This window comes from Bos javanicus, chromosome 14 (genome assembly GCF_032452875.1).
Source record: "Bos javanicus breed banteng chromosome 14, ARS-OSU_banteng_1.0, whole genome shotgun sequence".
Taxonomy (NCBI): domain Eukaryota; kingdom Metazoa; phylum Chordata; class Mammalia; order Artiodactyla; family Bovidae; genus Bos; species Bos javanicus.
Genome location: NC_083881.1, coordinates 55,314,575 through 55,337,088, shown reverse-complemented (window position 1 = coordinate 55,337,088; position 22,514 = coordinate 55,314,575). Strand labels below are relative to the sequence as shown.

At 35.5% G+C, this 22,514-nt stretch overlaps 1 protein-coding gene across 2 annotated transcripts in view; it reads right to left on the bottom strand.

The window, feature by feature from the left end:
* Window positions 1-254: 254 nt before the first annotated feature.
* Window positions 255-22,514, bottom strand: part of NUDCD1 (NudC domain containing 1) — an 80,052-nt gene continuing 57,792 nt past the window's right edge. For both annotated transcript variants that reach the window (XM_061439131.1, XM_061439130.1), the window contains 2 exons: window positions 4,752-4,911; window positions 255-2,602 (listed from right to left, as the gene is read on the bottom strand). In XM_061439131.1, the coding sequence (XP_061295115.1) occupies window positions 2,310-2,602; window positions 4,752-4,911 (453 nt within the window). In that variant the 3' untranslated portion in view covers window positions 255-2,309. The remainder of the gene's footprint in view (window positions 2,603-4,751; window positions 4,912-22,514) is intronic.

Genomic DNA, 22,514 nt, shown 5'->3' with positions numbered 1-22,514 from the left:
TTCTGACCCTTTCCACTGGCAACTCAAATTTTGTCCGTTCTTGTATGAGTTCCATCCCTGGTTAAACGTCTTTCAAATACAACAGCTCCACAAATCTCCCACCTACTTTTTTACTCAAAGAGAAACTTCACCTAGAAATCACTAGACTTTGTTTTTAACCTAACACTGTATTATTCTTAGCACTGAGAATGTTTTCATACACAGCTGATGCCTACTAAACATGTTGATATAATGAATACTGTTAAATGACTCCATATGAAAAACAAAAATTTTATTACTATCATAGTTTATAAAATTCCCATTTATAATTTATAGTAAAATCAATAAAACACAAGGTACTACATTCATAGCACTTGTATATACTTCATTTAAATACTAAAACAGTTTAAATTTGTTTGAGTTTAAATGTGGAATTCTTGAAACATTTTGAGAAAACATGGCTTGGAATCACTGCTCTAGACCTATTACTCTCAACATAGACCAATACGCAAAAATATTTAGGATGAATAATCCTGATAGGTTTCAATGCAACATTAATCATGTTAAAAATAACATATACAAAGGGAAGAAAATTGATTACCATATGGAAATTTGCATATATTTATATATATAGTCATGGTTAATTAAGCACCACATTAATCTGCCTTTTTCTTAAATTTAAGAGTATTTATGATCTTTGAGGTAAATTTTAAAGAAAACTTAAATCTGTCACATAACAAAAGCTTTTAGTAGTTCACCATCTAAATAATCTTTTGTTTCTGTTTCACTGAATTTTACAATGATACTAAAAGGTTCTGGAAATATCACCAGTTTGTTTTTTGGTCCAGCCATACATTTTCTTTTCCCCCGCTGTTCATGATCTCATGGTGCTTGACAGCAATCTGTTTCTTTCCTAGTATTCAAAGTACTATCAGGACTCCACTGTCACTACCAGTTCTTAGGCCTTTTCCAACCTTTGTATCAAATATCCCAACATTTCTCTCCAGGAAAATGCATTCTGACGAAGTGTTGAAACATGAATGTAATCCCCATTTTTTTCCTCCCTTTCTGTCTCTCAAACTTATTTTTCCTTCTTTCACTAAAATTTAATCCAGCCAAAACTTGTCTAGGTAGGCAAGGGACAAATGTTTCCGATCTTGTATCTCTTTTCTTTACTGTCTCATACTAAAATCTCAATTCTCCTATTATAAAAGTTAATTTGACACTTATGTAAGAAGCATACAAAAGTGGTATAAAAGTAAACAATTTCCCAGGTAAATACACACCAAAAAAAAAAATACAAGAAAATAATGTAAGAAACTAAAATTCATGGCAAGACATATTTAATGTATAAATAGGATTACTTTTTAAACTGTAGAACTACAGGGAGAACTACAAGGATAACTAATTTGCATGGTAAACTGTTATAGTAATGGCTTCCAGTGAATCATTCCACCTGCTATCTGTACCCTTGTATGCTCACCTCTCACACTCACTCTAAACTTGGCTACTTGCTTTGTTCAACTGAAGATGAGCAAATACGATGCAAGTACAGGCTTGATAAACTCTTGTACATTAGGGAATTGCTCGCTTGTAATGTTTTCTCTGTTATGGGAAAAAACACAGTCTAGCTTATTGGAGGAGGAGAGGCCATGCAGAACAGAGACAGTCAAATCACTGAACCATGAAAAATTATAAAATATCCTCTTTTAAACCACTGAGTTTTGGAGTGGTTTATTATATGGCAATGGGTAAGAGCTACACTTTGTAGAACCTATGATCTCTGTCTATTCTGTGGAAGACCAAGTGGATTTATAAAAGTTAAAGCTATACTTATTTTGAAAAAACACCTCAGGTCTCTTCAGCAAACTTTAACAATATTAGACCTGCTGTACCTGTTATATATCCCCCTCTACTCCAGCTATTCGGTCCATTTAAAATTACAAGAATGAACATGTTAACTATTATTCTGTTGGTATAGAAGTAGAAACTATATCAGCATAGTACATGATAAATATTTTTGTTTAAACAATGAACTGTACATCTTTCATATAAAAGATGAGATTCTAGCCTGTTTTTTAAAAATTATACTTGCTAACATTATCTTTACATTTTTTTACAGAAGCTGTTTTCTCTAAATTTGCAGCTTCATTTTATAGCTTTTATAGACCCATAAATTGCAAATATATTTCCAATATCCTTTAAAAAAAAATCATACAAGGTAATTTTATTTAACACAGTAAAACTTAACAGATTATAGCAAAACTGCTCAGCCTTCCAGCTACCACTGAATATTTTGGCAGTACAGAGAAGCCAACATGTTGGAGTAATTAATTTTCTGTATTTACCTTTATTAAAAAGAGGTTTTTGGTAGTGAGGACAAATAATCTCTCATTTGTTGCTTGAAAGCCTAAAATAGGATCATTGGTTTCTAGGCTTGCTACTTGCTGCTTAGCAACCTGCCCTACTTGCCTGCCTTCCTTCCTATTGTAAAGTACGGTAGACATGGGCGTGGGCTGACGGTAGATGAAAACTCGTCGAAGGCACTCGCAAAGGGCTGCATAGGAGTAATTTGGAGCACAGGCAAAAAATTTTTTGTCTCTCTTCGATGCTTGGACATAGCCTGCCAAGAAATATGAGACAAAAAAAGAAAAACTATATATTAAACAGAAGGGAAAAAATGGTGATTTAACATTTACTATTTCATTAATTTTATTACAAATTGAAATGACTAAAAATTTACACCACAGATATTCAACAGTAGTTACATTCTGAACCATTAATGACTAGGCACAATCAATCTTTCCCAAATGGTGCAAAAATAAAGCACTAATTCCTAAGAACAAGTGTTTCATTCATCTTTTCAAGAAAAGCACAACATGGTTCCCATATAATTTCCAGAAATAAGTAAAAAATTCTAACACATTAAACACATGTGAAAATATCTTTAAATGACAACTTAACAACTCGGTACATCAATCACAGAGATGGCATTATGGTATCTTTTTTTTCTTACCAAATAAATGGGAAAATGTTTAGAGGATGTTATTACAAAGTTATTTCAGGAGTGTGTGCATAATGCATTCTCACTTTGTAGATTATCAGTGGTATTTTTTTTTGTTTTTTGAGCTCAGATTTTCTTTCATGTTTTCTTTTTTTTTTTTTAATTTTATTTTATTTTTAAACTTTACATAATTGTATTAGTTTTGCCAAATATCAAAATGAATCCGCCACAGGTATACGTGTTCCCCATCCTGAACCCTCCTCCCTCCTCCCTCCTCATACCATCCCTCTGGGTCGTCCCAGTTATAATCAACACCAACACTTTAACAGGATTTGTTGTACTTCACCTCTCAGAAGTAGAGCCTTCAGATCAAAACAAAATCAAAAAGAAAATTCAAATATCTAATTTTAAAATTCCATTAGGATAACCTTTGAAAACTAATCTTTGAAAAAACAATCTTTTAAAAATTTATCTTTAGAGCTTAAAAGGGCTTTTATATTCTAAAGTATAAATCAGCAATTTTCAGGTTGGTATATGATTACTGAATGAATGTTTAAACCTGAGAGAGGAAGTATAACATTAATATAAATTGAGACCTCACCAAACAATGAATGACCAGAGGAACCATGAGCACAGGCAGATCAATGCTGGTTTTTTAAAAATTAAGCAGGGCTTGAGGATGAAAAAGTAGAAAGATACAGACACCTATTTGAGAGCCTAGAATTAACTCTCCAGGCTAATCTTGCCAAATTAATGTATATAACATCTCAAGACTACATATCTAATATAATGTTGATTTAACTCAAGCATAATAGAATTCCACTAAACTAGGATTTATGGATACAAAAGAAGGATCTGAAAATTAAGATAAAGCTTTCCTCTTACTTAAAAAATCAGGAATTTTAGTAGAAAGGCTAGAAATTATGTGGGTACATTATTCAATCAAACTATTTCAGGTCATAAAAATCCATTTGGAGTCTGAATTAACCACTTTAACAGCCTATATTACTAACTATAAAGGACAACTGAAAAAATATCTTCTATAATTAGGGTTGTGCATATATAGCAATTAAAATACATAGTTTTACTTCCTGCTGGCAGTTTAAAATAACCTTTCAATAAAGCAATAGCTGTGGTTAATTCATATAAAAAAATTTCTCCCACACAATACTAATGTATTTTGACATTAAATCAATTATTGCATAAATCTACAATTACGTAGTTCAAAATGTTTCAAGCCTTACCAGTATTTCCCTTTTATCCTACAGAATAAATTTCATTTCTGCATCACCATTTTCCCTAAGTGTTTGCATTATAATGGCTCTGTTTCACACTTAAGTGCCATGAAAGATGTCTCCTAATGTGCTTTTTAACCTTAGAGCAATTCTATGATTACTGAAGACTACTCTGAAGAAACCTGAATACAAGTTCCATGTAGGGTATTGCCAAGCCCCTTGTTCATATTCTAATACTGTATAGCTTAGCTGGAATAAGGAAGTAATTGATCGGAATGATTCAAGTGGTTAGATAAACACTCTGATTTCTATTCTGTGTTGATCTTCTACACAAACATAAAAACAAATTAGTCCTACTGTTCCAAAAGTACTAACATTCATCAACTATGTACAAGCAACCAAATTATAGCACAGTCAATCCAACTGTAATTAGGACAGCTCAAATTTAAATAAACCAAAAAAAGAAACTTAGAAAAAAAAAAAAGACTAATTTTTGATATAACGTCAAAGGTTGTCAAAGAGCTTGCTTATACCTAAAGCATTGAAGGTTGCAATATGCTCCCACATATCATCCTGTTTGCTGGAGCGTGGCTGCCAGAGCAAGGCATCAACATCATGGCGCAAACAGAAGCAGGGCATTTCTTTAGGATCCACTATGACAGAGAAAAGGTACTGGTTGCTTCCAAGATTCACCTACAATTAAAAGTGACAAATAAAAAAATCATTTATTCAACAACAAATTATTGTAATTAATAATAATGATGACAACTGACACACAGAACTACACATCAGCAACTGTTCTAAACTTTTTTCATACTTAATCTCATTACCTCTTCTAATGCCCCTGGGAGAAATGTGCTAATGTTAGGTCTATCTTAAAGCTGAGGACAGTTAACTTGCCCATGGTCAGTCTGGTAATAAGCTATGCAGCTGACATTGAATCCAGAGTCCATGTTCTTAACCACTGCACTATATATACTATTTTCTCAACTGTTAGTAACTCATTTAAAACATAATATAAAGCACCAATTTTATAAGCAGAATATATTTTAAGCCACAATACAAATATGAAGTTTACAAATGCTAACTTACAATAACAACTACCAAGAATGATAGCTACTATGATTTATGAGCACATTCTGTATGTCCAGGCATATTATAAATATTAACCTCAATAACCCACAAGGCTGTTACTCTCTTTATAGATATTTGAGAGAGTATGAGTTACCTGTTCTAAGCTACACAGAAAAACCACAATGCTGGGGTTCAAACTTCAGATCTGTTTACAGTTATTAACTTCATACTGTCTATTTATAGTAAAATGTAAAGAATGTTTATTATGTTAAAACTTTTATGGCAATATTGATGGTTAAAGGAATTCATTTTAATACAAACTCATCAGGTTGAGACTCATAGTTGAATTCCATCTACAGGAACATTTTTCTTAATGGAAAGAAGTTACAGTGCTATTTTTCATTACAAATACTGTTTACTAGAGTTAAAAATGCCTAAATAACAGAAATCACACCAAATGTAGAGAACACAAAACACACAAAGTACTTATTAAAACTGAATTGTTGCCATGGGTTTTAGAGCAGACTAGAGAATAAAATCGGAGAAGGCAATGGCATCCCATTCCAGTACTCTTGCCTGGAAAATCCCATGGATGGAGGAGCCTGGTAGGCTGCAGTCTGTGGGGTCGCTAAGAATCGGACACAACTGAGCGATTTCACTTTCCCTTTTCACTTTCATGCATTGGAGAAGGAAATGGCAACCCACTCCAATGTTCTTGCCTGGAGAATCCCAGGGATGGGGGAGCCTGGTGGGCTGCCGTCTCTGGGGTTGCACAGAGTTGGACACGACTGAAAGCGACTTAGCAGCAGCAGGAGCAGTGCTTGTTTTCTACAGAAGGGGGACGGGCACACAGGATTCACAGACCATTTCTTCTCTTTGCGTCCCTTTGCTCCTGAGAATCAATAGCTAAGTAAGGTCTACTTTCAAAGTCACTGCCAACTAACTGGCCTTTATGTTACATTTTATCATATTTTACTGTCAAATTCCATTTTTTCTGTAGTTTCAAGTGTATTTCTATTGCCTTCAGTTTTATAGCTTTCTATGATACATATGTTTCAGCAAATAGTTTGAGGATCTGTCCCGCCAAAAGTGACCAAATTATCCCTTATATAAGATCTGGATCCTTTAAATATACTCAAAACCAAGTATTCAGGAGTTTTTAAAACAAATTATAATAAACTAGTCTGATAATTTACTGTGAGACAAAACATTCCTTTTAAATCAGATGATTTAGACTTCTATCTTTATATAGTAAGAGACTGTGATAGTCTCAATATTAAAGTCTAGCCTTCCTATTCAAAGTCCAGTAATCCATACAGCTAAAAAAAAAAAAAGTTAACACCATTTAAGATGTATGATACTTATTATTGCAACTTTTGAATGGAATTATAAGAGTAGAGAAAGAACTGCATATAAACACTGCTTTTAAGGTAACATCTAAAAAGTGTTTTCATTTTTCTCATGGTAGTTATTGGAATCTCCTGATAATTATTTATACCTTTTACTCCTTTTTCTCGCCTCACTGCAATAGCTCGGAGTTCGAGTGTGACACTGATGAGGCGTAACGACGGCAGACACCGTGGCCTGTTACTGATCTTAGGGGAAAGCAGTCTGTTTTTTTTTTTTTTTTTTTACCAGGAAGTATGATGTTAAATCTAGCTTTTTCTAGGAGGCAATTACCTTCAACTCCTAGTTTGCTAAAAATTTAATGGATGCTAAATTTTGTCAATTCTTTTTCTGCATCTACTAGAATGGTCAAATAGTTTTCTTCTTTAGTCTGATGATATGCTTATTTATGTTGATTGATATCTGAATGCTGATGAATCAGCCTTGACTTGCCTAAGTAATACTTGGTCATGATGTATTACCCTTTTTACTTATGGTTGGATTTCATTTACTAATGTTTTGCTGAGGACTTCTGCACCTATATTCATGAGGGATACTGGTTGATTTTTTCCAGTTTTCTTTTCTTGCCATATCTTTGCTATAAAGGGGTAATATTGGCCTCATAAAACAAGTTGAGAAGGGTTTCTTCCTCTTTTATTTTCTGGAAGTTTGTACAGAATTGGTATTTTTTCATTTGGTATAACATACCAGTGAAGTAATCTAGGTCTAGAGATTTGTCAGAAGGTTCCTAGCAGTAAATTCAATCTCTTTAACAGATATAACTAATAAGGCTTTCTATTTCTTTTTAAGTGAACTGAGGTAATGCTTGTTTTTCAAGAAATTAGCTTCACTTAAATTGTCAAATATATGAAAATAGTTATTCATAACATCCCATCATTACACATTAGCATCTTTGGACCTGTACTGATGTGTCCATTTTTATTCCTGATATAGTATAATCTGTGTTGTCTTTTTCCTTGGCTCCTATGCCTACTATTTTATCTATTTTGATCTCATCAAAGGATCAGGTTATGATTTCACTTGTTTTATTATTTTTGGTTTTCAGTTTCACTGATGTCTACTCTTTGTAAGTTTTCTTTCTCCTACTTACTTTAGATTTAGTTTGCTCGTCTCCTAGTTCAAGATGGAAGCTTCAACTAGTGGTCAGAGAACACTCTGATTCTTACTTTTTTAAATTTCTTGACATTTTATTGCCTAGAATATGGTCCATTTTGGTAAGTGGGATTTCAACTAGATGTATGTTACACTATTAGATTATTGCCCCACAGTTCTTGGATGCTGCTATTTTGTTTGTTTTTTTAATCCCACCCCACCTCCACCCTCTTTCGTTTCAGTTCTAATTTTTTCTATCCTTAAGTTCACTAGTTTTTTCCTGCTCATATATATTCGACCTTTTCAGTGGTGCTGCCTCATCTTCAGTGGCAGAAGAATCCTAATAGTCTACTCTTGATTTCCTGCCCCTACCCAGACATAGGGATGGTGTTTTAAAAATTATTTTTATTTTCCCCCAGCTGCAGTGGGTATTCTTCTGAGCCCTTAAGATGCTAAGATTTGATGTTCCTCCCTCATCTTCTTAAGGCTTTTGCTACTTGCGTTCCTGCTGTCTTCCCCTGTCCCCAGTCTTGCTCATCAGGCTCTGGTCAAGGTCCATAAAGAGGATCTGTGAATCCGATGGGTTCTATACTTCTTGCTAGCCCCCCCTAGGCCTTTAGAGGTTTGTCGAATTCTTCTTACCTACTTACACGGTAAACCTTTCTTCTTCCCATGTTCAGATGAATCAGCTCTCCTATATAATCTCTTCTTGGTGGTACCTGTTTTTCCTTTATTTCAAACTCATTGGTTGCCATGTAACCTCAGGTCTCTGATAAATTTTTTTAAAGTAATGATTTTACAGATTATCCACGCTTTTCTTATTGTTACATTCGGAATGACATTCTTTCTAGGTTCCTACACCCCAGACTGAATTGGAAGTCTCCTGCTTACTGTTTTAAACTTGCCTAAAAAAGCAAAGCACTTTCAATGAGCAGACTAGTGATAGTTCAACATCCACAAAAGGTTCCCTATACCCAAGTAGGCAAAGCGTAGGATCTCACATCTAGGCTTCTCCGAACATAATCAAGGGTGGATAATTAACTAAAAGGAAACCATCTTTTATCCAATGACTTAAGAAATGGTTAGATGTGTTTTGTTTTGGATAGGTGCCTCCCATACTGAATAACGGCTGGCCAAAAACAATACATTCTTTTGTTAAGTCTAAAGCCAAAAATAAACAACACATTCATACAGCCAGCAAAGAAGAGAAGCAAAAAACATACCCAGAGAGACTACAGTAAGCAGAAATCATAATATTAAGTATAAAGTGAGTAACAGGTATGAGCTGGAGAAGCAAATAAGATGATGATGTGGTAATAACAGCACAGTACAATACAGCAAGGGACACTTGGTTCTCAAGACAAATGAATACCTTGTCATGAGAACTGTGTTCTATTTTCCTAAACAAAATTTCACTTCTCTTTTTTAGGTCTAACTTGCAAAGGCATTTGTTTACAGAATGATCGCCTATTTCTCTGAGATCTGAAGAGATTGTTTCCACTAGGCCATGTAGTCTCCACAGATGTTCCCAATAAATATCTATGACTTGAGATAATGAGAGGTCTTCTCTGCTCCTTGTAACCTCTAAAAGCCCAGACTAAAGGATTTTGTCAAAAATAAAAGGAAATCAAAATCAGATTACAAACTGGAGCAAACTAATTTTGCTAGTAAGTTAATTAAGTGAATGAAAATGAAGTGCAAAAGTGTAAAGGTACAATTAAAATTACATGTACTATTGTATGATGCTACAGAAACAAAAAAGCATAAGTAGAAAATGTTTGAAGAACAAGAGACATATCATTAATTTGAAGCAGCAGGGAAATAAGACATTATTTGGCATGGGCAATAACCTGTAAGAATCAAGAACAAGATGTCCAATTCAAAGGGAAAAATCTGCAACCTAGAATACTCAGCAAGATTATCATTTGAAATAGGAGACAGAGTGACTTTCTCAGAGAAGCAGAAACTAAGAGTACAGCAATACTAAAGCTATCCTAAAAGAAATACCGAAAGGTCTTCTCTAAATAGAAAAGAAGCAAGAAGATATAAGAAACAGGAAATCACAACTGGAAAGTAAACCACTTAAGCCAGTATAAAGATCAAAAAGGAAAAAGCATGTATTTGTGAAAGTGATTATAAACACAACGACGAGCAGAAGCATAAACAAAGATGTAAAAGGTATCAAAATGGGAAAACGTGGGTAGGCAAAGGCACTGTGAGCGAGGACAGCAGGAAATGTACGGACAGACTTTTTTTTTTAAGAATATGTTTGAACCCACTGTCTAAAGCAGTGGGAAATTATAGGAAGCAGTTTACATACTTGAAAAACAGGGTAACCATATATCATAAACATACAATAGATTCACAAAAACCAAAAACAGAACTACAACCATAAAATGAAAACATCAACTCACTAAAAGGAAAAAGGAAAGAAAAAAGAAACATAGAATCAACTGGAAAACAAAGTTTAAAATGGCAATAAATACACCTCACTCAGTGGACTGAATGCTCCAATCAAAAGACACAGAATGGTAGACTGGGTTAGAAAACAAGAGCCTACATTATGCTGCATACAAAAGACCCACTTTAGGGCAAAAGAAAAAGAATGAAAGTGAGAGGATAGAAAAAGATATTTCATACAAATAAAAATGATAGGAAAGCAGGGTTACAATACTTATATCAAGCAAAACAAATTTTAAAACAAAAGCCGTAAAGAAGCACACTATATAAAGAAGGATACTATATAATGATAAAAGGGTCAGGATCAATTCAAGAAGAGAACTTTACACTTGTCAGCATATATGCACCCAATATAGGGACACCCAAATACAGGAAACAAATACTAACAGACATAAGAGAAAACTGATGGGAATACATTAATATCAATAGTAGCAAACTTTTATAGTTTCCTAATAGTGAAAGTGGAGAGTGAAAAAGTTGGCTTAAAGCTCAACATTCAGAAAACGAAGATCATGGCATCTGGTCCCACCACTTCATGGGAAATAGATGGGGAAACAGTGTCAGACTTTATTTTTCTGGGCTCCAAAATCACTACAGATGGTGACTGCAGCCATGAAATTAAAAGACGCTTACTCCTTGGAAGGAAAGTTATGACCAACCTAGATAGCATATTCAAAAGCAGAGACATTACTTTGCCAACAAAGGTTCGTCTAGTCAAGGCTATGGTTTTTCCTGTGGTCATGTATGGATGTGAGAGTTGGACTGTGAAGAAGGCTGAGTGCCGAAGAATTGATGCTTTTGAACTGTGGTGTTGGAGAAGACTCTTGAGAGTCCCTTGGACTGCAAGGAGATCCAACCAGTCCATTCTGAAGGAGATGAGCCCTGGGATTTCTTTGGAAGGAATGATGCTAAAGCTGAAACTCCAGTACTTTGGCCACCTCATGCGAAGAGTTGACTCACTGGAAAAGACTCTGATGCTGGGAGGGCTTGGGGGCAGGAGGAGAAGGGGACGACAGAGGATGAGATGGCTGGATGGCATCACTGACTCGATGGATGTGAGTCTCAGTGAACTCCGGGAGTTGGTGATGGACAGGGAGGCCTGGCATGCTGCGATTCATGGGGTCACAAAGAGTCGGACACGACTGAGCAACTGATCTGATCTGATACTCCAAAACCTGTAAGATGCTAATGAAAGAAATCAAAGATGACACAAGTAGATGGAAAGATATATCAATTTTCTTGAATTGAAAGAATCAACATTGCCAAAATGACCATACTACCCAAAGCAATGCACAGATTCAATGCAATCCTACCACAATTACCAATGTCATTTTTCATAGAGCTAGAACAAAAAAAAACTTAAAATCTGTATGAAGTTACAAAAGACACTGAGTAGTCACAACTACCTTGAGAAAAATGGAGCTGGAAGAATCAGGCTATACTGCAAAGCTACAATCATCAAAATGGTATTGTACCAGTACAAGAACAGAAATATAGATCAATGGAACAGGAGAGAAAGCCCAGAAATAAACCCACACACCTATGGTCAATTAATCTACAATGGAGGCAAGATCTTTCCAGGTTGCTCAGTGGTAAACAATCTGTCAGCCAGTTCAGGAGAGGAGGGTTCAATCCTTGGGTTGAGAAAATTCCCTGGAGAAGGGATAGGCTACCTTCTCCAGTATTCACGGGCTTCTCTGATGGCTCAGACAGTAAAGAATCTGCCTGGAATGCAGGAGACCTGGGTTCAATCCCTGGGTCAGGAAGATCCCCCCGGAGGAGGTCATGGCAACCTATTCCAGTATTCTTGCCTGGAGAATCCCCCATGGACAGAGAAGCCTGGTGGGCTACAGCCCATGGGGTCGCAAAGAGTAGGACGTGACTGAGCGACTAAGCATAGCGCACATAATGCATTAACACATAAAACAGAAAACAGCACGATCTTCTCGGGCCTCAAAAAACAGCGGGGGAAGAAAGAGGTCTCAGGAAACTTTTGGACTTTCCTGGTAGCTCAGACAATAAAGAATTTGCCTGCAATGGAGGAGACCGAGTTCAATCCCTGGGTCAGGAAGATACTCTGGAGAAGGAAATGGCAATCCACTCCATTATTCTTACCTGGAGAATCCTATGGACAGAGAATTGGGGTCCATGGGACCCCAAAGAGTCAGACACACCTGAGTGACTTTCACTTCAAAGGAGACAAGAATATACAGTGGAGAAAAGACAGTCTCTTATAAGTGGTGCTGGGAAAACTGGACATCTAAATCTAAGAAAATGAAACTAGAACATTTTTTAACACCATATACAAAAATAAATTCAAAATGGATTAAAGACCAAAATATAAGACCAGATATTATAAAACTCAGAGGAAAACATAGGCAGAACACTCGGACATAAATTGCAGCAATATCCTTTTCAATCCGTCTCTTAGAGTAATGGAAAGTAAAATAATAGATAGTTTATTATTTTAAAATAAATAAGAAATGGAAAACAAAAATAAACAAATGGAACCTAATTAAACTCAAAAACTTTTGCACAGCAAAGGAAACTGTATACAAAATGAAAGGACAGCTCACAGGATGGGAGAAAATATTTGCAAACAATGCAACTAACAAGGGATTAATCTCCAAAATTTACAAACAGCTCAGGCGGTTCAATAGCAAAAAAACCAACAACTCAATCAAAAAATGGGCAGAAGATCTAAATAGACATTACTCCAAAGAAGACATACAGGGAATTTCCTGGCAGTACAGTGGTTAGAACTCAGCAAGCACTTCCATTCCCAGGGGCCCAAGTTCAATCTGTGGTCAGGGAACTAAGATCTGGAAAGTTGTGCATTCAAAGGAGAGAGAGAGAGAAAAGAAGACATAGAAATGGCCAAGAGGCACATGAAAAGAAGCTCAACATCACTAATTACTAGAGAAATGCAAATCAAAACAACAATGATGTATCACCTCACACCAGTCAGAATGACTTCATTAAAAGTCTACAAATAATAAATGCTGGAGAAGGTATGGAGAAAGGGGAGCTCTCCTGCATTGTGGGTGGGAATGTAAACTGGTACAGCCACTATGAACAGTATGGGGATACCTTAAAAACTAAAAATAGAGCCACTATATGATCCAGCAATCTTACTCCTGGGCAAATATCCAGAGAAACCCATGGTTAGAAAGGATACATGCACTCTGATGTTCACTGCAGTGTTGTTTACAACAGCCAAGACATGGAAGGACCTAAATGTCCGTGAACAGATGAATGGATAAAGAAAATGTGGTACATATATACAATGGAATATTCCACTAAGAAGAATGAAATAATGCCATTTGCAGCAACATGGATGGAGATTATCATACTAAGTGAAGACAGAGAAAAACAAATATATCACTTACATGTGAAATCTTAAAAAATGACACAAATGAACTTACTTAGAAAACAGAAAACACTCATAGGTTTAGCAAACAAACTATAGTTACCAAAAGGGAAAGGTGGGGAAGGGAGAAGAATGTGGGAGCCCGGTATTGACAAATACACACTACTATATTTAAAATAGATAACCACCAAGGACCTACTGTATTGCACAGGGAACTCTACTCAGTATTCTGCTGCTGCTGCTGCTAAGTTGCTTCAGTCGTGTCTGACTCTGTGCGACCCCATAGACGGCAGCCCACCAGGCTCCTCCGTCCCTGGGATTCTCCAGGCAAGAACACCGGAGTGGGTTGCCATTTCCTTCTCCAATGCATGAAGGTGAAAAATGAAAGTGAAGTCGCTCAGTCGTGTCCAATTCTTAGCGACCCCATGGACTGCAGCCTACCAGGCTCCTCCATCCATGGGATTTTCCAGGCAAGAGTACTGGAGTGGGGTGCCATTGCCTTCTCTGACTCAATATTCTATACTAATCTAAATGGAATACAAATTTGAAAAAGAACAGATATTTGTATATGTGTAACTGAGTCACTTTGCTGTATACTTGAAACTAATTTACAACATTATAAATCAACTCTGATAATAATTACAAAAAAACAAAAAAAAACACCCCTCAACTATTTAACCTAATACAACTTGACCTAACACAAATTGAGGTCAACCAACTACAGCATGTACATATTTTAAAGTATAAATGGAAAAACTACCTACAGAGACCATGTACTGGGCTATAAACAAGTCTGAATAAATTTTAAAGACTGGTTATCTCTAATAAGCACAATGACGTTAGTGAGAAATTAGTTTAAGAATACACACACACGTCAAAAAAATCCCTACACAATGGGAAATTAAAACACCTAACCTTATAAATAAGAATGGATCAAAGAAAAGAGTAAAGGATGTTAGAAAATATGTTAAGCTGAAACAAAATAGTGTAACTTATCAAAGTATATGGAATCAAGTTTAAATGGTACTTTGAGAACAATTTATTGGTTTAAATGCATTTATCAGAGGAGAGGTGCTACAAACCAATTACCTATGTTTTCACCTAAGAAGCTAGAAAAAGAGGAATAAACTAAACCCATAATTAGTAGATAAAAGAAAATAGTAAGAGAAAAATGAATAAAATATAAAATGGATAAATAATGTAAAAAAATCAATGAAATCAAAACGGGTAACTTAAAAGATTAATAAAATTGATAAACTGATATAAAGGCTGACAGAAAATAGAGGAGAGTAAACATATAACAAAATACAAAAGAGGAGCCATTACTACAATTCTATAAACACTAAACAGACAATGAGAGAGTATTTTGAAGTACTTTTGCCAATAATTCAACAGCTTGGATGGGATGGATTAATATATGAAGGACAACAATGATCAATACAAGCTAAAGAGGAAACAAAATCAGAATGGCTCTGTATCTACTAACAAAGCTAACTTCAATTAAAACCCTTCCCACAAAAAAACTCCAGGTACAGGTATTTTCAGCAATACATTTTACCAAACACTTAAAGAGCAAATAACATCCATCCTATACAAACTCCATCAGAAAATAAAACCTCTCAATTCAAGAGGACAGCATTACTGTTATTTGAAGAAAAAAAATTACAAGAAAACCACAGACTAATATCTCTATTAATATAGAAATAAAAATCCTTAAAATAATGCTCATGCTTCAATTTTTTAAAAATTAAATGATAAAACTGAACATATTAACAGAATACAAGACAAAATCCACATAATCAAAGCACATACCCAAAAAAGTACTTAAATTCACCAAAATTCATGATTAAAAAGATAAAAATCTCAGCAAACTATAGGTGAGTTCCTCAACCTAATATATGAAAACTCTAATATCATATTTAATGGTAAACTACTCAATCTTTCTTCCTAGGACCAGGAATAAAATAAAGAATTTTACTCTCATCATTGAAATTCAACATTGCATCTGATGTCCTACTTAGCACATTAAGACAAGAAAAAGAATTTTAAATATCTTTATTCAGTCATTATCCTGTACATAAATATACTTACTTATCTACCAAAAAGCACTAGAAAAAGAGAATTTATAAAAGTTACAATATAAAGTCAATGAACTTTACTTCTATGTAAAAGACAAAACATACTCTAAAAAAGTATATGCTAATTACAATAGCTTCCATAATATGAAATAATGGTATTAAAATGAACACTAAAAACTTCAAAATATTGCCAAGAAACATTAAGACAAACCTAAGTAAATGGAGACATACATTGTCCACGAATGACACAACATTATTAAGGTATCAATTTTCAAGTTGGCCTACAAATTAAATGCAATTCCAATAAAAATCCGACCAAATATTTCTGTACAAATTGAAAAGCTGACTGTAAAGTTTTTTCAAAAACAAAACCAATTTAGGAAAATAAAAACAAAGATCCAAGACTAGAACTATCTGACAGCAAGACTACTACAAAGCTATAGAAATCAAGCCAATATAACACTCTCTAAACAAGGCATCAGCAAACTTTTACTTAAAGGGTCAGACAGTAAATACCTCAAGGCTAAGGGCCATATGGTCTTTTAAAACCACTCAACTGTTTGTATTATAGTTTTTATTCCAACAAAACTCTTTTACCAATTGGGTGGGGGCAGGTAACCAGTAGGTTCTTATCCTGTTCTAGATACGAACCATTTGCCCCAGATGTGTATTACAAATATCTCTTCCTCACTGCAAGTTTCCTTCTATACTCTCATAATGTTATCTTTTGATAAACAGATGTTCTGAATTTTGATCCAACTGAACACTTGTTTTTTTACACTATTTATATGCCCTGTCCAAATAATCTTTACCTACTTCAAGGCCACAAAAATTTCCATTTTCTTCTACACACTTGTATAGACATGCAATTCATCTGTAATTGATTTTTGCATATGGTGTGATGTAAATGTCAATAAAGTACTTTTCTTATGGCTATCTCACAGACTAAAGCCATTTATTTTGATCATCTTTCCCCCCACTATACTGTAGTATCATCATTGTCACTTATCAAGGATGTACTAATTGTATTCATGTGTTAGATTTATTGCCCATAACAACAAAGAAACTGCATTTTTTTAAATCAAGTATTTATCAAATCCTCCAGCTAGAAACATGAAGGCTTTCTCTTATCTGGTGTGTAACGGGCAATCTCCCTGGGGAAAAGATTGGAGAATAAAGAAAGAAGTCCTCTAAGTGGGACTTGGCACTTAATTTCTGAAAATATCTTGTACTTTATAAGATTTCAGATGAAAGTTTATTAAATATTCTATCGAAAACAAAACTTCTAAGAATATCTTCCCATAAGATGCTCTGTATATATGAATTCATATTCTAAGAAAAAATAGTCAGTCAAGTAACAATCTCATTGATACTTCAAGTGTTAAGTCACTTAGTCATGTCTGACTCTTTGTGACCCCATGGACAATAGCCCACCAGGCTCTTCTGTCCATGGAATTCTCCAGTAAAGAATACTGGAGTGGGTTGCAATTTCCTTCTCCATTGATACCTCAAGGAAAAGCTAAATTCTAGTGGACTGAGGGCTTGATACTATGTAGAAATTTAAGAATCAAAAAGTATGTGATATGCAACTAAAATAATCTTTCTTTGCAGAGAAAAGAAGGTAAAAATGGAACTGAAGACAATTTCAAATAGGTCCATCACAGGTAGCATTAAAAATAACAACTGGCAACAAACAATTGACATTATCTATTATATTTTCATAACCCTGAAAGAAACTGAAGTGCTTTCATTTGAATCACACTTATGACACCAGTATTACCATGATACCTGAACATTAACTTGTAAGAAAACTATTATTCTAAAAATTCTTGCATTTCTGCACATCTTTCTGGCAGAGGCACTAATGTGTTCCAGACTACTATCTCATGGTGGTGTTAGAACAACCAACCTTGGAAGATAAATGATCTCCCTCCAGAGCAAAAATTAGACTTGTTAGTAAACAAGTAGCATAATCTTTCTCTCCTGAGCGAAGTCAGACAAGTTTTCTGGCTACCTCCATATTACACTGCAGGAATTGGGGCTCAGGGAATTGGTCCAAATGTTGATACTCTAGCTAATGTTACTACTGTCAGTAATAAACTGTCCTTTCTGACCCAAGTCTTGAGTTTTTTACCAGCATTTATGAAACAGTGGCAGGCTAATTTGTTAGCTTACAAGAAAGTTAAAAATCTCAAACCTACTACCATTTTGGAGAGAAAGAATGGATGCTGACAGAGCCACAGCTCTCCTAGAAAATACGAGGGCCTTATGGTTTAATTTATACAATCTGAGTGCAGTCTGTGGGGACTAGCAACAAACATAAAGATCAAACTGTATAATAAATCAGGCAATGAATAGTCCCCTACTTTACTGCCTGGTAATTAGGAAGAATTGGGGACAGGGATGCAGACTGCTGCCAGGGAAGAAGCTGATTCATAGTCAGCTGCTTGAATGGTGCTCTGGTGGTTGCTAACTCTTCCAGAAGAGAACACCTCTTCATCAGTCTAGTGGTCAGATTAAAAACAACTAGCAGTAGGATATGTCTCCTTCCATTTTCAGACACTGTAACAGAGATATACATCTACTCTGATCATGAAAGCAGGGGAATTATTACATAGCTTCATTGCTACTATAGTCAAATTTGATGTAATCAATAAATTATAAATTCAGTACCCCAAGGAGCTTGAAAGCTGGAGAACCACTGATTTAGATACTTTCTAAATGTACTTCCTTCCTCTGAGCCTACTCTTAATATCTTTTTTAAAGAATTAGTATACAGAATACATGCAATTTCTAGTTTTCTTAATGATACTAATCTAAAAGAATTATTTCCTGTTTGTACTTCCTCTGCTTACTGTCTCAATGACTTATAAGTTACAAATATTCTTTTCAGCTGTTTCATTCTCGTGTTTTAAGCAGTGCATGACAAACACCACATAATCTAGAAAATTCACTGTAGTTTAATTTTTTAAAAACATCCTATCGCCTATCACCTAAATATCACCTATATTTAATTTGATCAGTGTTGTCTGGCAGTAATAAAAGGCACTTACAAAATTTTAAGTTTTCTAGTATTCATATTAAAAAGTAAAGAGAAATGGGATATATTAATTTTAATAAATGTATTTTACTTAACCTTATCAACTATCATTTCAACATGAACATTCATATAAAAGTCATTATTGATAATATATCTCAAATTCTTTTTTTCATGCTAAGTTTTCAAAATCTTGTATATTTCACGCTTACATCTCAACTAGCCATATTTCAACTGCTTGAAAGCTATGTGGCTAGTGGTTAATGTTTTGGAAAAAAGCAAAAATAATTCATTTTCAACTATATCTAAATTCTGATTTGAGCTTTACACCCTAGTGATCACATCTCATTATTTTTCTTCTTCAGTTCTGAAATTTAATATTTCTCTTTTATTACGTTGCTACATATATTCATTTAACATTTTACTTTCCAAATGTCAAATTCTAACCCTGATTTACATTTCATTCAGGGAATTTATATTTTGGAAAACCTGTCATTTACAATATAGAGTTATGACCTTTCTGTTTTAGTACTTTTTCTTCTCTAAAATTAGGACGCATACTGACCTTTCCATGTATAGGTAATTTCAAATTGTCCAAAGTCATGACCAATGAAATCAAGAAGAGAAACTTGAAATAAACACTGCAAAAAAGAGTACAAATTACCCAAGTATTTGAAGCCTAAAATGGATGTACTACTGAACAGCCACAATGCTAGAGCCTCCTTCATTCCTTTCCCCAATGACAAGCCAAGTGGTAGCTCTCGGGTATAACAAGACACTATTTTTGTACAAGCTGCATTTACCAGCTAGACCTTGACTTTCACACAATACACTGACCTACCAAATCTGTTTTTTAAAAGAAGATGGACTGAGTATTATTTGTTGGAGATGTTCCAGTTATTATCAGTCCACTTATTCCCAAACATCCATGTTTATACATTTTTATTTCATGGAATCTTGGCCTATATTCATAAAAAGTGACTAATAATAGAAAAGTCAAATGCTTGTCATTATATAGAAAAATGTTGGCCTCAAATTTAACTCAACTGAGATACTGGTTCAAGATAGCAATGAAAAAGGATACTGAACTCACCTCCTCCCATGAAGGAGGGGCAAGCTTTTAATTCAACACCCATCTAGAAGCCTACTGAAATACACTTCAAGGACAGAGGCCAGTAAGCTCCATCTCCTGCACTCTCCCTCTGCATCTCTTCAGAGCACCAGTATCTCCCAGAGAGAACCTTGCACACACATCTGGTGCCCCTGCTTTCCCATCTGTACCCTGGTTTTGTGGCTGCTGCCCAGGGGATGCTCACTGTTGGCCTGGGTCTGGCAGTCCGTGCGGCTTGTGTTCCTGGTACCGTGGAACTAAAGCAATTAGACACAGTTTCTGGTTGGCTACCACTATCAGGGCTTAATGCAGATGGCAAGATATACTCCAGTCTTTCTGTGAAAAAGGACTCTGCCTGTCATAGAGCTTCAGAGGAGCGACAGGCTTCTCGTGTGACGTATGTAAACGCTTACTGAGTTGCTTTTTGGAGGCTGAGGCCAGTGGTCACCATCTCTGCACATTCCCTCTGCCTTACTCTAGGTCACTGGTATTTCTAGGAAAGGAGCTTGTACACTCATCCGGTGCCCCAAATTTTGTGACTGTCGCCCAGGGTACACCTCTAGATCATCTGGCTCTGGCGGACAGTGGGACTTACGTCTGCAGTCCACAGGACTGTACGTATTTGCATACTTTAAAAGCTGATGTCTGAGGGTCTGGCTTCCAATCAGACTGAATTCAGGTGCTGACTGAGATCCTTCATTTTGGGACGCTAATTGGTCTTGCCACACCCTCAGCTGCTACGTCGCTTCAGTCATGTCCAACTCTGTGCAACCCCATAGACAGCAGCCCACCAGGCTTCCCGTTCCTGGGATTCTCCAGGCAAGAACACTGGAGTGGGTTGCCATTTCCTTCTCCAACGCATGAAAGGGAAAAGTAAAAGTGAAGTCACTGCAGCCTACCAGGCTCCTCCGTCCATGGGATTTTGTAGGCAAAAGTACTGGAGTGGGGTGCCATTGCCTTCTCCAACACCCTCAACTACTGAAAGCCAAAATAAGATGCTTGGACAATCACAAAGTTTGAGAGGCAACAAAGAACTAGGGGCAGAATGAGACAATTAAGCTTCATCTCCTTTACAAGACCACTTCTTTAACTGGGAGAGGTGGCTATTTTATTTAATGGACAGAAACCAACACAGAAAGTCAAGGAAAATGAAAAAACAGAGGAATATGTTTCAAAGGGAAAAACAAGATAAAACCTCAGAAAGAGACCTTAATGAAACAGCAGTAAGTGATTTAACTGATAAAAGAATTCAAAATAATGGTCATAAAGATGCCCACCAAGACTGAGAGAAGTAGGAACAAACAAAGTGAGAACTTCAGTAAAGCTTTAGAAGATAAAAGAAAGTGTCAAATAAAAGTCACAGAGCTGAAGAATGCAATAACTGAATAAACTAAAGATGAGAAGACACAAAAGGATCATTGAGGTCAAACTTAGGATAGTTCAACTCACTCAATCAGAGCAGCAAAAAGGAAAAAAGTGAAGACAGCTTAAGGGACAACATCAAGCAGACTAACTTTTACATTATGGAACCCCAGAAGGAAAAGAGAGAGAAAAAGTGACAGAAAACTTATTTGAAGATAGATTGGTGGAGATGTTCTATTATTTGGGTAAGGAAACAGATAACCAGACCCAGGAAGCCCATAGAGTTTCAAATATGAAGACCCCAAAGTCGGACCCACAAGACATCTTGTAATTAATGCGTCAAAAGCTAAAGAGGTGGAGCAAGAGAAAAACTTTTTACATACAAGGGAACCCCATAAGACTATAAGCAGATTTTTTCAGCAGAAACCATGGAGGCCAGAAGGAAGTAGCACAATACTTTCAAAGTGCTGAAAGGATAAATCTTCCAGCCAAAAGTACTCTACCTGGCAAAACTGTCATTCAGAATGGGAGGAGATAGAATTTTCCAGACAAGCAAAAACTGGAACAGTACATCACCAATAGACCGGCCTAATAAGATATGTCAATGAAACTTCTTTAAGCTGAAACAAAATGGAGCTAATTAGCAAAAAGAAAACCATAAAAGTATAAATCTCACTGGCAAATGTACAGAATATAGTCAAATTCTGAATAATCTAAGTGGTAAAGGGTGTGGGTTAATTTATAAAGAACGTATGACAAAAGTAGTAAAAATAAAGAAACAACAATTTGCTGAGGGATAAACAAAATAAATGGGCTTCCTTAGTGGATCAGACAGTAAAGAGTATGCCTGCAATGCAGGAGGCCCAGATTCAGGCCCTGGGTTGGGAAGATCCCCAGTAGAAGGAAATAGCAATACACTCCAGTATTCTTGCCTGGAAAATCCCAAGGATGGAGGAGCCTGGCAGGCTACAGTCCATGGGGTCGCAAAAAGTCAGACATGACTAAGCAACAAATACACAAACAAGATAAAAACATGTAAATTGTGAGATCAGAAACAAAACATGGTGCAGGGGTTGTAGAGCTTTAGAATTGTTAAACTTAAGTTTCAAACTTGAGTTGTTCAAACTTAAGTTGTTATAAACTTAAAATAGAGTGTTATAAACATAAGTTGTTTTATGTCAGCTTCATGGTAACCACAAAGCAAAAACCTCAAGTAAATATAAAGAAGATAAAGGAATCTAAATATACTACTAGAGAAAATAATTAAATCACAAAAGAAGTAATCAACAGAAGAAGAAAGGAAAA